Raw genomic sequence first — 15924 nt, forward strand, 5'->3', positions numbered from 1 at the left:
TGCACTATCACCATCCCCCCTGACAGGATAGCTGCCCCCCCCCCTGTGTACCCCAATATACACCCATCTCCTGGGTACCCTAATATACTCCTGTGTACTATAACCATCACTTCCGGCCTGATACCTGTCCCCTGTGCACCCCAATATACACCCATCACCTGTGTATCCCAATATACTTCTGTGTACTAGAACCGTCACCTCCCGACCGGATACTTGTCCCCTGGGCACCCCAAAATACACCTAACTTCTGTGTACACCAATATACTCCTGCGTACTATAACCATCACCCCTGATCTAAAACCTGTCCCCTATGTACCCCAATACATTCATGTGTAATATAACCATCTCCGACCTGATACCGACCCCGTGTACCCCAATATATGTATGTGTACTACAACCATCACCTCCGACCTGATGCCTGCCCCCTGTGTACCCCAATATACACCCGTCTCCTGTGTACCCCAATATACTCATCTGTACTATCACCATCACCTCTCTCTGACATGATACCTGCCCCCTGTGTACCCCAATATACACCCATCTGCTGGGTACCCTAATATACTCATATGTACTATAACTATCACTTCCGACCTGATACCTGCCCCCTGTGTACCCCAATATACACCCATCACCTGTGTATCCCAATATACTTTTGTGTACTAGAACCGTCACCTCCCAACCGGATACCTGCCCCCTGAGTACCCCAATATACACCCATCACCTGTGTATCCCAATATACTTCTGTGTACTACAACCATCACCTCTGACCTGATACCTGCCCCCTGTATACCCCAATATACACCCGTCTCCTGTGCACCCCAATATACACCCATCTCCTGTGTACCCCAATATACACCCGTCTCCTGTGTACCCCAATATACACCCATCTCCTGTGTACCACAATATACACCCATCTCCTGTGTACCCCAATATACACCCATCTCCTGTGTACCCCAATATACTCCTATGTACTCTAACCATCACCCCTGACCTGATACCTGTCCCCAGTGTACCTCAATGTACACCCTTCTCCTGTGTACCATAACCCCCCGTCAGATACCACAACGCCCCCCCCATTGTTCTTAATGGTGACTGAGTCATGGCCGCCCTGCCTATGAGCCCCCCAGGTCCATAAAGGTATAGTGATGGTGGTGATAGAACGCTGTGCAGCCAATGTTTGTGCCTGTTGCAGGCAGTAGACGGTCCCCTGGGTGCGGGCCGGGGATGGGGGCGGGTTGCAGCTGTTCCTATAATTCAGCGATGCAAAAGTGCGCTGCAGATTCTGAGCGGAGGCTTTTTCAGAAATCAATGCAGACATTCCCCCATTGTCCCTAAAGAGGGAGCGTCATGATCATTCTGGTCAGACCTGTTCAGCTATATTCGAGGGCCTTTCACCCAAATTCTCCGCTTTCTCTTTCAAGTCAGATATGACAACAGCGGCTCCTTCATTTCAAATGGGCTTCCAATGCACCCCGATGAGGGTCTCATATTAAACGGATGCATTACCGTAATGCAGATATCAGGATTCAGCCTAAGGGTTCATATTTTAATGTTAGGTGTTAGGGTTATGTTAAGTGGGGTCAGGAAGGGGGAGCTCTGGGGTCAGGAAGGGGAAAGGCCCGAGTTCTGGGGTCAGGAAGGGGAAAGGCCCGAGTTCTGGGGTCAGGTTGTGTGAGGACTAAGCGTCGGGGTCATGTAAGGGAAGGGCTGAGTTCTGGGGTCATGTGTGAGGACTAAGTGTTGGGGTCAGGTAAGGGAAGGGCTGAGTTCTGGGGTCAGGTTGTGTGAGGACTAAGCGTCGGGGTCATGTAAGGGAAGGGCTGAGTTCTGGGGTCATGTGTGAGGACTAAGTGTTGGGGTCAGGTAAGGGAAGGGCTGAGTTCTGGGGTCAGGTTGTGTGAGGACTAAGCGTCGGGGTCATGTAAGGGAAGGGCTGAGTTCTGGGGTCATGTGTGAGGACTAAGTGTTGGGGTCAGGTAAGGGAAGGGCTGAGTTCTGGGGTCAGGTTGTGTGAGGACTAAGCGTCGGGGTCATGTAAGGGAAGGGCTGAGTTCTGGGGTCATGTGTGAGGACTAAGTGTTGGGGTCAGGTAAGGGAAGGGCTGAGTTCTGGGGTCAGGTTGTGTGAGGACTAAGCGTCGGGGTCATGTAAGGGAAGGGCTGAGTTCTGGGGTCATGTGTGAGGACTAAGTGTTGGGGTCAGGTAAGGGAAGGGCTGAGTTCTGGGGTCAGGTTGTGTGAGGACTAAGCGTCGGGGTCATGTAAGGGAAGGGCTGAGTTCTGGGGTCATGTGTGAGGACTAAGTGTTGGGGTCAGGTAAGGGAAGGGCTGAGTTCTGGGGTCAGGTTGTGTGAGGACTAAGCGTCGGGGTCATGTAAGGGAAGGGCTGAGTTCTGGGGTCATGTGTGAGGACTAAGTGTTGGGGTCAGGTAAGGGAAGGGCTGAGTTCTGGGGTCAGGTTGTGTGAGGACTAAGCGTCGGGGTCATGTAAGGGAAGGGCTGAGTTCTGGGGTCATGTGTGAGGACTAAGTGTTGGGGTCAGGTAAGGGAAGGGCTGAGTTCTGGGGTCAGGTTGTGTGAGGACTAAGCGTCGGGGTCATGTAAGGGAAGGGCTGAGTTCTGGGGTCATGTGTGAGGACTAAGTGTTGGGGTCAGGTAAGGGAAGGGCTGAGTTCTGGGGTCAGGTTGTGTGAGGACTAAGCGTCGGGGTCATGTAAGGGAAGGGCTGAGTTCTGGGGTCATGTGTGAGGACTAAGTGTTGGGGTCAGGTAAGGGAAGGGCTGAGTTCTGGGGTCAGGTTGTGTGAGGACTAAGCGTCGGGGTCATGTAAGGGAAGGGCTGAGTTCTGGGGTCATGTGTGAGGACTAAGTGTTGGGGTCAGGTAAGGGAAGGGCTGAGTTCTGGGGTCAGGTTGTGTGAGGACTAAGCGTCGGGGTCATGTAAGGGAAGGGCTGAGTTCTGGGGTCATGTGTGAGGACTAAGTGTTGGGGTCAGATAGGGGAAGGGCTGAGATCTAGGGTCAGGTTGTGTGAGGATTAAGTGTTGGGGTCAGATAAGGGAAGGGCTGAGTTCTGTGGTCAAGTTGTGTGAGGACTAAGTGTTGGGGTCAGATAGGGGAAGGGCTGAGTGCTGGGGTCAGGTTGTGTGAGGACTAAGTGTTGGGGTCAGATAGGGGAAGGGCTGAGTTCTGGGGTCAGGTTGTGTGAGGACTAAGTGTTGGAGTCAGGTAGGGAAAGGGCTGAGTTCTGGGGTCAGGTTGTGAGGACTAAGTGTTGGGGTCAGGTAGAGAAAGGGCTGAGTTCTGGGGTCAGGTTGTGTGAGGACTAAGTGTTGGGGTCAGGTAAGGGAAGGGCTGAGTTCCGGGGTCAGGTTGTGTGAGGACTAAGTGTTGGGGTCAGGTAGGGAAAGGGCTGAGTTCTGGGGTCAGGTTGTGTGAGGACTAAGTGTTGGGGTCAGGTAGGGGCAGGGTTAAGTTGTGGTGTCAGATGGGGAAGGTGCCACAGAGCTGATCTGTGCTTCACTGCTCTGCATTTGTTTTTTACCTGTTCTTGCTGTGGGTCTGCTGGCACCTGTGGTTCCACAAGCCTTGCTCTGCTCTTGCTGCACTGACTTAGCAGCTCTGGGTGCTGCCTGCTTCAGCTGATGGTTAATGTACCTTGTTTTCTGCTACTTCCTGTCCTGCCTCCTATCTCTCTCCCTATTTAAATCCATCTCAGAGCAGCTTCTGGTTGCTTGAGTAACACTTATTCCTGAGCCCTTTCTGTGTGCCTGACCTGATTGGAAGAATAGGTCACCAGCTCTCCAAGTATTTAAAATGAATAAGTCCTTTTACACCTGTGGTTCCACAAGCCTTGCTCTGCTCTTGCTGCACTGACTTAGCAGCTCTGGGTGCTGCCTGCTTCAGCTGATGGTTAATGTACCTTGTTTTCTGCTACTTCCTGTCCTGCCTCCTATCTCTCTCCCTATTTAAATCCATCTCAGAGCAGCTTCTGGTTGCTTGAGTAACACTTATTCCTGAGCCCTTTCTGTGTGCCTGACCTGATTGGAAGAATAGGTCACCAGCACTCCAAGTATTTAAAATGAATAAGTCCTTTTTATTGGACAATAGTGTCACAAAGATCAAAAAGAGCCGACGTTTCGGGGCCGCGCAGGGTCCCTTCCTCAAGGCAAGAGATGTGGTCACATTGTTTATTGGACTGCTGAAAGGTGTGCGGAGAGTATCCTCACCAGTTGTGGCTGACCTGACTGTGGACTGATCTCTTGTGTACTGACTCGGCTAGTTCTCCTGATTATGATTGTCTGCTGCCTGCCCTGACCTTTGGCTCAGTAACTGGATCTCCTTTTGCTCCATCCTTCCATCCCTGCCTGTACTGTATCTGGGTACTCTCCACACAAGCAGGGAGAACCTGGGGGTTGTGACTTGGGGGCAGCACGCAGCTAAGCCCAAACTTCTGTGAGGGGGTCCCTGGGGGCACACCGGCTGGCCCTTAGATTCCACGCCCTGGGGGATCCTGTGCCACCTGCTTTCCTGTGGGCTCACATCCCTAGTACTGTGACAGAAGGGTTGAGTAATGGGGTTAGATAGTGAGAAGTTTAAGTGTCAGAGTAAGTTATGGCGAGGAACTGATTGCTAGGGTCAGATAGGGAGAGAGGTGAGTGTTAGGATCAATTTATGTGAGTGTTGAATGTTGGGGTCAGGTAGGGGAAGAGTTGAGTGTTGGGTCAGTTAGGGTTGAGAATATATTTTTGGGGTCAGGTAAGGGAAGGGTTGAGCACTGGGGTAAGCTACAGGGAGGGTTGATTCTTGGGGTCAAATAGTGGCAGCCTTTAGTGTTGTGATCAGGTTGTATGAAGGGTATAGTGTTGGGGTCAGATCTGGGGAGGGTTAAGTGTTAGGGTCAGTGATGGTTGAGGATTAGTGGGGTCCGGTAGGGGAAGGGATGAGTGTTGGGGTCAGATCTGGTGAGGGTTAAGTGTCGGGGTCAGTGATGGTTGAGGATTATTTGGGTCCGGTAGGGGAAGGGATGAGTGTTGGGGTCAGATCTGGAGAATGTTAGTGTTGGGGTCAGATCTGGAGAGGGTTAAATGTTGGGGTCAGTGATGGTTGAGGATTATTGGGGTCCAGTAGGAGAAGAGATGAGTGTTGGGGTCAGATCTGGAGAATGTTAAGTGTTGGGGTCAGATCTGGAAAGGGTTAAGTTTTGGGGTCAGTGATGGTTGAAGGGGTCAGGTTGTGTGAGGACTAAGTGTTGGGGTCAGGTAAGGGAAGGGCTGAGTTCCGGGGTCAGGTTGTGTGAGGACTAAGTGTTGGGGTCAGGTAGGGAAAGGGCTGAGTTCTGGGGTCAGGTTGTGTGAGGACTAAGTGTTGGGGTCAGGTAAGGGAAGGGCTGAGTTCCGGGGTCAGGTTGTGTGAGGACTAAGTGTTGGGGTCAGGTAGGGAAAGGGCTGAGTTCTGGGGTCAGGTTGTGTGAGGACTAAGTGTTGGGGTCAGGTAGGGGCAGGGTTAAGTTGTGGTGTCAGATGGGGAAGGTGCCACAGAGCTGATCTGTGCTTCACTGCTCTGCATTTGTTTTTTACCTGTTCTTGCTGTGGGTCTGCTGGCACCTGTGGTTCCACAAGCCTTGCTCTGCTCTTGCTGCACTGACTTAGCAGCTCTGGGTGCTGCCTGCTTCAGCTGATGGTTAATGTACCTTGTTTTCTGCTACTTCCTGTCCTGCCTCCTATCTCTCTCCCTATTTAAATCCATCTCAGAGCAGCTTCTGGTTGCTTGAGTAACACTTATTCCTGAGCCCTTTCTGTGTGCCTGACCTGATTGGAAGAATAGGTCACCAGCACTCCAAGTATTTAAAATGAATAAGTCCTTTTTATTGGACAATAGTGTCACAAAGATCAAAAAGAGCCGACGTTTCGGGGCCGCGCAGGGTCCCTTCCTCAAGGCAAGAGATGTGGTCACATTGTTTATTGGACTGCTGAAAGGTGTGCGGAGAGTATCCTCACCAGTTGTGGCTGACCTGACTGTGGACTGATCTCTTGTGTACTGACTCGGCTAGTTCTCCTGATTATGATTGTCTGCTGCCTGCCCTGACCTTTGGCTCAGTAACTGGATCTCCTTTTGCTCCATCCTTCCATCCCTGCCTGTACTGTATCTGGGTACTCTCCACACAAGCAGGGAGAACCTGGGGGTTGTGACTTGGGGGCAGCACGCAGCTAAGCCCAAACTTCTGTGAGGGGGTCCCTGGGGGCACACCGGCTGGCCCTTAGATTCCACGCCCTGGGGGATCCTGTGCCACCTGCTTTCCTGTGGGCTCACATCCCTAGTACTGTGACAGAAGGGTTGAGTAATGGGGTTAGATAGTGAGAAGTTTAAGTGTCAGAGTAAGTTATGGCGAGGAACTGATTGCTAGGGTCAGATAGGGAGAGAGGTGAGTGTTAGGATCAATTTATGTGAGTGTTGAATGTTGGGGTCAGGTAGGGGAAGAGTTGAGTGTTGGGTCAGTTAGGGTTGAGAATATATTTTTGGGGTCAGGTAAGGGAAGGGTTGAGCACTGGGGTAAGCTACAGGGAGGGTTGATTCTTGGGGTCAAATAGTGGCAGCCTTTAGTGTTGTGATCAGGTTGTATGAAGGGTATAGTGTTGGGGTCAGATCTGGGGAGGGTTAAGTGTTAGGGTCAGTGATGGTTGAGGATTAGTGGGGTCCGGTAGGGGAAGGGATGAGTGTTGGGGTCAGATCTGGTGAGGGTTAAGTGTCGGGGTCAGTGATGGTTGAGGATTATTTGGGTCCGGTAGGGGAAGGGATGAGTGTTGGGGTCAGATCTGGAGAATGTTAGTGTTGGGGTCAGATCTGGAGAGGGTTAAATGTTGGGGTCAGTGATGGTTGAGGATTATTGGGGTCCAGTAGGAGAAGAGATGAGTGTTGGGGTCAGATCTGGAGAATGTTAAGTGTTGGGGTCAGATCTGGAAAGGGTTAAGTTTTGGGGTCAGTGATGGTTGAGGATTATTGGGGTCCGGTAGGGGAAGGGATGAGTGTTGGGGTCAGATCTGGAGAGGGTTAAGTGTCGGGGTCAGTGATGGTTGAGGATTATTGGGGTCCGGTAGGGGAAAGGATGAGTGTTGGGGTCAGATCTGGAGAGGGTTAAATGTTGGGGTCAGTGATGGTTGAGGATTATTGGGGTCCAGAAGGAGAAGAGATGAGTGTTGGGGTCAGATCTGGAGAATGTTAAGTGTTGGGGTCAGATCTGGAGAGGGTTAAATGTTGGGGTCAGTGATGGTTGAGGATTATTGGGGTCCGGTAGGGGAAGGGATGAGTGTTGGGGTCAGATCTGGGAAATGTTAAGTGTTGGGGTCAGATCTGGAGAGGGTTAAATGTTGGGGTCAGTGATGGTTGAGGATTATTGGGGTCCAGTAGGAGAAAAGATGAGTGTTGGGGTCAGATCTGGAGAATGTTAAGTGTTGGGGTCAGATCTGGAGAGGTTTAAGTGTTGGGGTCAGTGATGGTTGAGGATTATTGGGGTCCGGTAGGGAAAGGGATGAGTGTTGGGGGTCAGATCTGGAGAGGGTTAAGTGTTAGGGTCAGTGATGGTTGAGGATTATTGGGGTCCAGTAGGGGAAGGGATGAGTGTTGGGGTCAGATCTGGAGAATGTTAAGTGTTGGGGTCAGTGATGGTTGAGGATTATTGGGGTCCGGTAGGGGAAGGGATGAGTTTTGGGGTCAGATCTGGGGAGCGGTAAGTGTTGGGGTCAGTGATGGTTGAGGATTATTGGGTCCGGTAGGGGAAGGGATGAGTGTTGGGGTCACTGATACACTTCTAGTAGAGGGCCACGAGTACGGCACCCCGAATAGCAATAAAAATGACTATTCTTCGCACTCCCCGAGCCGGCGACTCTTTACCCCAAATGCCTCATTTAGACGCCCATGTGTCCCCGGAGTGCAGCTCACCCCTCAGGATGAACACTGCATGCACCAGACCCATCATCCTCATCCTTCACCACCTAGCGAGTCATTAACCCAGAACGAGCATGCAGCTTTACAGAGTGGTCCCATGCTAGGACCACAGCCCCAAGCCTCAGGAGCCCCCCATAGCGGACGGTCTCTGAGCAGTCATACTACTGGCTGCGGTCTCCATATCACTAGAGGAGAGAGCGAGAGAGTAAACAGTGTCAGGGGGCCACTTAACCGTTTTGCAATGGGGCCCCATCAGACACAGTTACACCCCTCAGCGCGGCACTTGCATAACAGTCGGTTTAACCCCATGTGTGCTGGATCGCCACGCAGATTAAGGAACAGGCACAGACAGCGAATCAGAGGCTACAGTCCCTTACATTTCAGGACCTGATGCCTTGTACTTACAGGCACTGCGGTCTAGAGAAGGCTCCTGTCCCTTTAAGTCATTCCTGGCCTGCTGAAAACAGGATGTTTGGGGTGTCCACGAGAAGGCGGCGGAGGAGGAGGAGGCGCCCTGGGCTCACTGCAGCCTCTTCATAGCTGGGAGTAACTGACTCATCCCATGGAGATTCCTGACTCCCAGCTGTAATGGCGGGCAGCAAGCAGCAGGGGGCGGCGCAGAGACAGCGCAGCCTACGTATAGAGTAGCACGGCATCAATAATGCATCCGCGGGACCGTGTACCTAAAAATTAAATATGAATTATTAACAAGGGTATTGTCAGCACGGCGGAGATAAAAGACCAGGACAAATTACCGCAGGAACATGAGACGCCACCTGGAGCGCAGCAGGGACGGCGCGTCGAAGAGCTCGCAATCTGATGGAGGCGGAGGTCGACCGATGAGGACAGGGCACATTTATAAACTGGCGAACGGTCATCTGCCTTTTGCGCCTTTAAAAAAAAAAATGCATTTATAAATCACATTTGCGTTCACCTTCGCGCTCAGGGCGCGCCTGCTGTCGTTAATCTACAACGGTACATCCAGGTCTCGATACGTTATTGATAACAGGTCCAATGTTGCATTTGATTGGTCGCTTCTTAATACGTACAACTTTTATAGCGGCGAACGACCGGTTTTATTCTCAGCGTGTTAGATCCCACCCGCTGGTGAGTGCTCACATTACCCGCTCGTCCGCTGCACTGTCGCAGATACGTATCACAGCGCGATATTGGAGGTCAGAGGTCAACGGCCACTGAATGTGGTCCAGTCAATGTACACAAACAATGACGTTGGAATTGAGATGATGGTAAGAAGCTAGGGATGCATCGATACTGGTATCAGTATCTGTGCCGATGCCGAGTATTTGCTCCGATACCTAGCCCGATACTTGAGCTTCCGGTATCAGGACGCTGGGCAGCACGTCATTACACGCTGCCCGGCTTCCTGATTGGCCGGGAAGCCGGCTCCATGCTCCCTTGTCACTTGTTATGAGGGAGCATGGAGCCGGCTTCCTGGCCAATCAGGAAGCCGAGCAGCGTGTAATGACCTGTTGCCCAGCTTCCTGATTGGCCAGCTTCTCGATCAATCAGGAATCCGGGCAATGCGTCATTACTCGGCTAATCGGGAAGCCGGATGGTGAATCATTACACGCCGCCTGGCTTCCGTAATGGGATTTCCGGTATCGGTATTCGGTATCGGTGAGTACCGGGAAAAAAAATATCGGTACTCGATACCGAAAAAACATTATTGTTGCATCCCTATAAGAAGCATTCACCAGTAGTGAAAGTCTAATGTCATTCACAACGATTTTCCAGCATGCTGGATCGTTTTTACGTAGATGTAACCGCAAACTGGATGACATTTCGTTTGCGCCCTGCTCTGTGTATTATAAATAATTGTCATTTTCTTTTTTAAATAAATAATTTTTTGTTCACCTGCATTCATCCTTTGTTACATCTCGGTGCTGCTGATCCCCTGCAGCCTCTATGTAGCCACTTCCCGTCTACATGCGCTACGGCGATGGCGTTTCTCAGGGTGGGGTTTCCTGATGGTGACAACAGAAGATAACTTTTGCTCTTGTTTGACTCATTTTTTCACTCACAATTAAATTAGAGTTTGTATGTCAAGTAACACTTCAGGCATCTTAACGTGCGCTTAAGGTATGCTAAAGTGGCCTTCTGGTCATATTATGGTCACTTTAGCATGCCGTAAGCGCTATTAGTGACCCTGATATAGAATCAAATGGCAACGCTATAGACTCTTCAGTATTCAATACTTCAGGGAGTGTTGGATGCCCCTGTCCTCGCCCTGTGCTGTAGCTCCATATTCTGCCCTCTACATCATTGCTGAGCCCTGTAGTGACATAGGGATCTGGGCAGGGATCCATAGCATGCAGTGGGGGACACAGGCTTCTGACACTCCCTTTTTTTTTTAAAGTCCCGTGCAGTGGTGGAACTATCGTCATACCGACCCAGGTGGCCGCTATGGGGCCCGGGGCAAAAGGGGGCCCGGCCAGGCCGAGTAATAAATGGGTCCCCCTGATGCTGTGCGTGCCGCCTGGGTCGCTATGGAATCACAGGCTGCTGCTGGCTGTCACTGGCGGCTGTGAGAAGGAACGCGCCACTGTCAGTGATCTGTGCAGTGGTGCATTCCTCCTCACAGCCGCTGCTGAGTCAGTGACAGCCAGCAGCTTGCGATGGAGGATGCCGGGGGCCCTGCGACGGCAGCATAGGAGGAGGCGGGGCCCGGCCATGGCAGTGTAGGAGGAGGCAAGGCCCGGCAACGGTGGAGGAGGTGGGGCCCACTGGCAACCAAAGAGGAGGCGGAGCCCAGAGGTGGAGAAGGCTGACAGCGGATCAGGGCTGACAGGTAAGAGCTGTGCAGGGGTGTGACCAGCCCACCTGAGACCCTGCAGAGCCCACCATAGTCTCTCTGCTATTTTGCTATGTGGCCCTGTGATTTCGAGTTGCGCCCCTGGTCCCGTGATGCGTGCATCGAAGACCAACTTCACCCCTGTGAACCATGAAATCACAGTACACGAAAAAAGTGCACAAGGGTGCTTTGGTCTTCCTCCGAAGAGTAAGGGCCTCGAAAACCCTGAACCCCCCCCCCCAGGGCGCAAGGCTCCTGACAGGGGCAAGGTAAACCCAAGTCCACCTAGCCGAAGCCAGGCAGACCCCGATCCTCAGGGCCCTGCCGAAACAGGTCCCACGAGTACAAGGTAGGGGCTCTCCCGAAGAGAGACCCATAAAAGTGGAGGGGGCAGAGAAACCCATAGAGGCCACGGAGCCTACCTCCTAACATCAGGGCCGGCCCCGAAGGTACCCACACCCTCCGTTTCTGTGGGGTCAATGGGCGCTCAAACATGCGTAAAATAAGGCATCTGACACTCCTGGAAGTGTTGAAGGTGTCACAATGTGACTGCAGAGGTAGAACCGAGGAATGGTAGGGTACCAGGGCCACCAGAGAAGTGAGTACGGTATTATGGTTCCTCCATTACAAGGACCTGCTGTTTGGATTTAAGGGTCTGTTTAAATGTGATCACTTGATAAATCATGCAACGATAAACCAGATTTCATTGGCCACAGATTTGTGACTCATTAGATATCCTTGGGTTGTGTATAAACCTAATTACCCATATTCCGTAATACGATTGTCCACGTAGCGAGCCATTTCCCAGCACGCTCGCTGTTATGTAAACCGGTCGCTCAATCGGGGACTGTGCGTAAGGCCAGCTGATAGCGATACGGAGTAGATCCCTAACACAAGACACGACTCATTAACATCAGGTGACTGGCATCTCAGAAGGTTCTCTTCATATGGGGAGTCCGGTTTCCGAGGTCTCCTGGGTGATGCGCCAGAAGTCCACAATGATGGTATGGAAATGAGAATGGTGACACCCGAGAGGAACAGACCGCATTGTTTGGGATGTAACAGATACACCGGGGGAAAAGATGAAAAGGAGACCTGCGGCAGAGCAGACCAAAGGTGAGCAGTCATCACCAGCTTCTACAGAGGAACGGCCACTGGAACCAGTCTGGTGAGTCCAAACACTGAAAGCCATCAGTGCCGATAAATATTCCTACTGCCAAAATAATTATCTGAAGGTCTTCTTTTCTGTCTAACACCAAATGTGTTTGTCCTCTTTTTTTTTATTTTCCCCATGTAGATAGCAGATCTTATGTGTCTTTGTTTGGGTTCCTCATATATGTTAGGTCTTTACTTGTAGACAGTCAACCACAACTGGTGTTCAGAACTTCTACTCATTATCTGACCATCCATACAGTTTTTCATCTGTCCGTCCACCTATTGATCCATCATGGTATGCTTCTCCAATAGCCCTCGATCTCCCTTCCATTCAGTTTTTTATCTGTCTGTCCACCTATTGATCCATCATGTTATGCTTCTCCAATAGTCCTCGATCTCCCTTCCATCCAGTTTTTCATCTGTCCGTCCACCTATTGATCCATCATGTTATGCTTCTCCAATAGTCCTCGATCTCCCTTCCATTCCGTTTTCCATCCCCAACTTGTAGACAGCCAACCACAACTGGTGCTCAGAACTTCTACTCATTATCTGACCATCCATCCAGTTTTTAATCTGTCCGACCTATTGATCAATCATGTTATGCTTCTCCAATAGTCCTCGATCTCCCTTAACACCAAACTTTGTGAAGGATCTCATTTATCATCCAGGCCATGGTATAGCTAGTAACAGCCACATTCCCCTGGACTTGTGTTTGTAATGTTGAAGATGTTGCATCCAAGTGGCTTGCTCAATTCAAAGGAGTGCATCATACTATGCTTGTCCAATTGTCCTTTTGTTCTCCCGTAACACCAAGCTTTGTCTTTGAAGGTTCTTATTTATCACCCAGGCCATGGTATTACTACTAGTAGTTAGTCACATTCCACTTGTTTTGTGATGTTTAAGATTTTGCACTGCTCATCCAAGTGGCTTCCTCAAAGAGTGTTCAGCATATACCCCAGCATTTAAACCTACACGGGCAAAAGGCTGATTGTGATTGTTCAAGAACACGACGGGAGGTGTGAAAAGTTAAAATGCCTTATTGTAATTGGCTTAATCCAACCACCATGACACATTCATGACCCCATGATGATTGGATCAAGGTGGCTGAGTTGCCCATGTGGGTATAAATTGAGAAAGCCACTTGGACAAGTTGTGTTCAACATTGTATAACAGGTCCCCTAGATTTAATCTCTATACATATAAAACCATAACTTTCTACCTAGATGTCTAGTTACTGGAATCTTAGGCTTTTCCCCATGACTTCTACGTCAACTCTAGCTTGATAGTCACAGATAGGACTTCCAGTATCTACTCTTTCCCCATACATACACCCAGCTGTCCATCAGTCTATATTTCCATGGAGCAAAAGTCATTCCCTTTTCTTCTCTTGCCCCCAAGTAACATATGCTACGTTATTTATTAATCTATGTAAATGAAAAAATAGCTACTTAACCTACGTGTCTAGTTGTTGAGTTTTTTGTTTAACCTTTTGCTAAAAGTTTGGCCATCTAGTAAGTCGTTCTTTGAGAAACATGTACAATTGTAGCTCTGAATGTCTGCTCTGTGATAGTACGGTCATAGAACTCTCCATCAGTCCATCAATTAATCTATACTCTTATATTGTCCATTGAAAAAGGTTTCTATCCTTCCCTATTCCTATGCTTTCCTCTGTGAGCCTTTTCATCTTCTATCCATCCAGTTGTTGGGTCCATCAGCCCGTCTATCCAACTCATTATGTTTGGCAAAAAATATTTCTGCCTTCCCCCCTTTGTAACCTCAAATAAATACCTCACCTCAGTCTTTCCACCTCCCTAATAGTCCTACCTGCCCTGTTTTTAGGTACTTTGTACAACTCCCCATTCTCTTAAAACATGTCTTCTACTCATTCACTTTCAAATACCAATAAAAATTAAAGCCTTTGGATGTAAAATCATACCAATCAACCTATTCAACTTCCTGGAGCAAACTTATTTAATTCTTTGTTTTGTACCCCAGTTTTCATATTTCTTTTCTATTGTCCTACCACAATGACTCATTATCCTATATTCCCAGTTGTTGGAAACAATGTTCCCAGCTTGGATAGTAAACTGCATCTGAAGTGTCAATGTTCTTAACTCGATCCGTCTTTACAAAACACTACCCACCAAAACAACCCTCTCTAATTCCCCTGACAAGATCACAATCATGTCTCCTTTTCCTGCTTCATCACAGAATCTCATCAACCAGCTTGTTCTGATGTTGGGATGTTCGTACCTCTCCTTTTGAATTAAATATATCTTTCACTCTATCATTTCCAGATAATCAACCACAATCAGAACTTCGAGCTTCCAGCTTTTTGGTGGTGCACCCAACCAACCTTTTCACTCCTCCATTTGTCCGCTGACCTAGCCATCCAAAGATGTCACAACTGGAAAAGGCCATGGAAACACTTATTGAAGTCTTCCACACATATTCCGCCCGGGAAGGTGACAAGCACAAGTTGAGCAAGAAGGAACTGAAGGATCTTCTACAGAACGAGCTTGCAGAGTATCTTGAGGTAAGACGCAATAGGATGGGACATGTTCAGCTGCAGAATAATTTGGGATATTGAGTTTAATGTGGAAAGTTTGTAGTTTAGGTGATTCCTTTAACTCTACTACAGATATTTCGTTTATGAGCTTTCTCTGCAAAGCCACACACAATCTTTGAGTCAAATTGATGATTGGGAAACCCTTTTGGAAGTCTTCTTGATGGTAGCTGAGGTCTACAAAAATTGTCTACAAAAATATACTCGGATTTGGATAGGAAAACAAATCTTGAAAACCAATTACCAAGAGAAAAACCCAACACAATATGTAGGAAAGAATGTCCGACAAAAGCCTCGACCTTTTCAATCTTTTGGAACCCTTTTTTCTTTCTTGTAGAAATAAATCTTTAGTTCTTGTAGCAGGCAGGAACTAATGGAGATAGAAACCGATGGTTGATTAAACCTTTATCTTCCTTCTCTAGGAGCAGAAAGACGCCACCTCCGTGGACAAGATCCTGAAGGAACTGGACGAGAACGGAGATGGAGAGGTGGACTTTCAGGAGTTTGTCATCTTGGTGGCCTCTCTGACCGTGGCCTGCAACACCTTCTTCTGCGAGAGCAGCTGAGCCACTCCGACTGCTCATTACACCGGCCCGGAGCCTCTTGTACAAAGACTGATGTCTCAATAAAGTAGAAATGTATCCTTGAACTGCCTCTGTGTTTCTGTTTCCTGCTGCAACAGCTTATATTAATTTCGAACAGCAACAAAAATGTAAATAACTAAATAATAAATAAAATTCAAAATTCAAAGCATTGTGTGTACTACTTTTACTCTTTTAGAGTATACTTTGTAAAGAGCAAACAAGGCAAACTGCGATGGTGTAAGAGGAAGATTAACAAGACGACAACCTCAATAGTAAAGTTTGGCGGAGGGGGGATTATGATGTGGGGTTGTTTTTCAGGGGTTGGGCTTGGCCCCTTAGTTCCAGTGAAGGGACTCTTAAGGCATCAGCATACCAAGACATTATGGACAATTTCATACTCCCAACTTTGTGGGAACAGTTTGGGGATGGCCCCTTCCTGTTTCAACATGACTGCGCACCAGTGCACAAAGCAAGGTCCATAAAGACATGGATGAGCGAGTTTGGGGTGGAGGAACTTGACTGGCCTGCAGAGTCCTGACCTCAACCCGATAGAACACCTTTGGGATGAATTAGAGCGGAGACTGCGAGCCCAGCCTTCTGCTCCAACATCAGTACCTGACCTCACAAATGGTCCAACATTCCCATAGACACCATCCTAAACCTTGTGGACGCCTTTCCAGAAGAGTTGAAGCTGTTATAGCGGCAAAGGGTGGAGCCAACTCAATACTGAACCCTATGGACTAAGACTGGGATGCCATTAAAATTCATGTGCATGTAAATGCCGGCGTCCCAATACTTTTGGTAATATAGTGTGTGTGTATATATATATATATCTATATATAGATATATATATACAGTATATATCT

The 15924-nt window shown here is 49.1% G+C and overlaps 2 protein-coding genes across 2 annotated transcripts in view; one reads left to right on the forward strand and one right to left on the reverse strand.

Moving 5' to 3' along the window:
• The window catches only part of S100A13 (S100 calcium binding protein A13), an 18516-nt gene extending 9884 nt beyond the window's left edge, over window positions 1-8632 (reverse strand). The window contains exon 1 of the mRNA XM_018574908.1: window positions 8347-8632. The gene's annotated coding sequence lies outside the window, so the exon portion shown is untranslated. The remainder of the gene's footprint in view (window positions 1-8346) is intronic.
• A 2714-nt stretch (window positions 8633-11346) lies between these two features.
• LOC108803063 (protein S100-A1-like) lies at window positions 11347-15081 on the forward strand. The gene is made up of 4 exons (XM_018574906.1): window positions 11347-11351; window positions 11819-11921; window positions 14297-14444; window positions 14897-15081. The coding sequence occupies exons 2-4, from the start codon at window positions 11836-11838 to the stop codon at window positions 15038-15040; spliced, it is 378 nt and encodes a 125-aa protein (XP_018430408.1). The 5' UTR covers window positions 11347-11351; window positions 11819-11835; the 3' UTR covers window positions 15041-15081.
• The last annotated feature ends 843 nt before the right edge of the window (window positions 15082-15924 follow it).

The sequence above is a fragment of the Nanorana parkeri genome, unplaced genomic scaffold (assembly GCF_000935625.1).
Source record: "Nanorana parkeri isolate BGI_ZX_2015 unplaced genomic scaffold, ASM93562v1 scaffold3355, whole genome shotgun sequence".
In the NCBI taxonomy this organism is placed as follows: domain Eukaryota; kingdom Metazoa; phylum Chordata; class Amphibia; order Anura; family Dicroglossidae; genus Nanorana; species Nanorana parkeri.

Coding starts and splice junctions, on each gene's coding strand:
- LOC108803063 (XM_018574906.1), top strand. CDS start 11,836: ATGAAAAGGAGACCTGCGGCAGAGCAGACCAAAGGTGAGCAGTCATCA. Junction 11,922..14,296: donor CGGCCACTGGAACCAGTCTG/GTGAGTCCAAAC, acceptor CCGCTGACCTAG/CCATCCAAAGATGTCACAAC. Junction 14,445..14,896: donor AGCTTGCAGAGTATCTTGAG/GTAAGACGCAAT, acceptor TTCCTTCTCTAG/GAGCAGAAAGACGCCACCTC.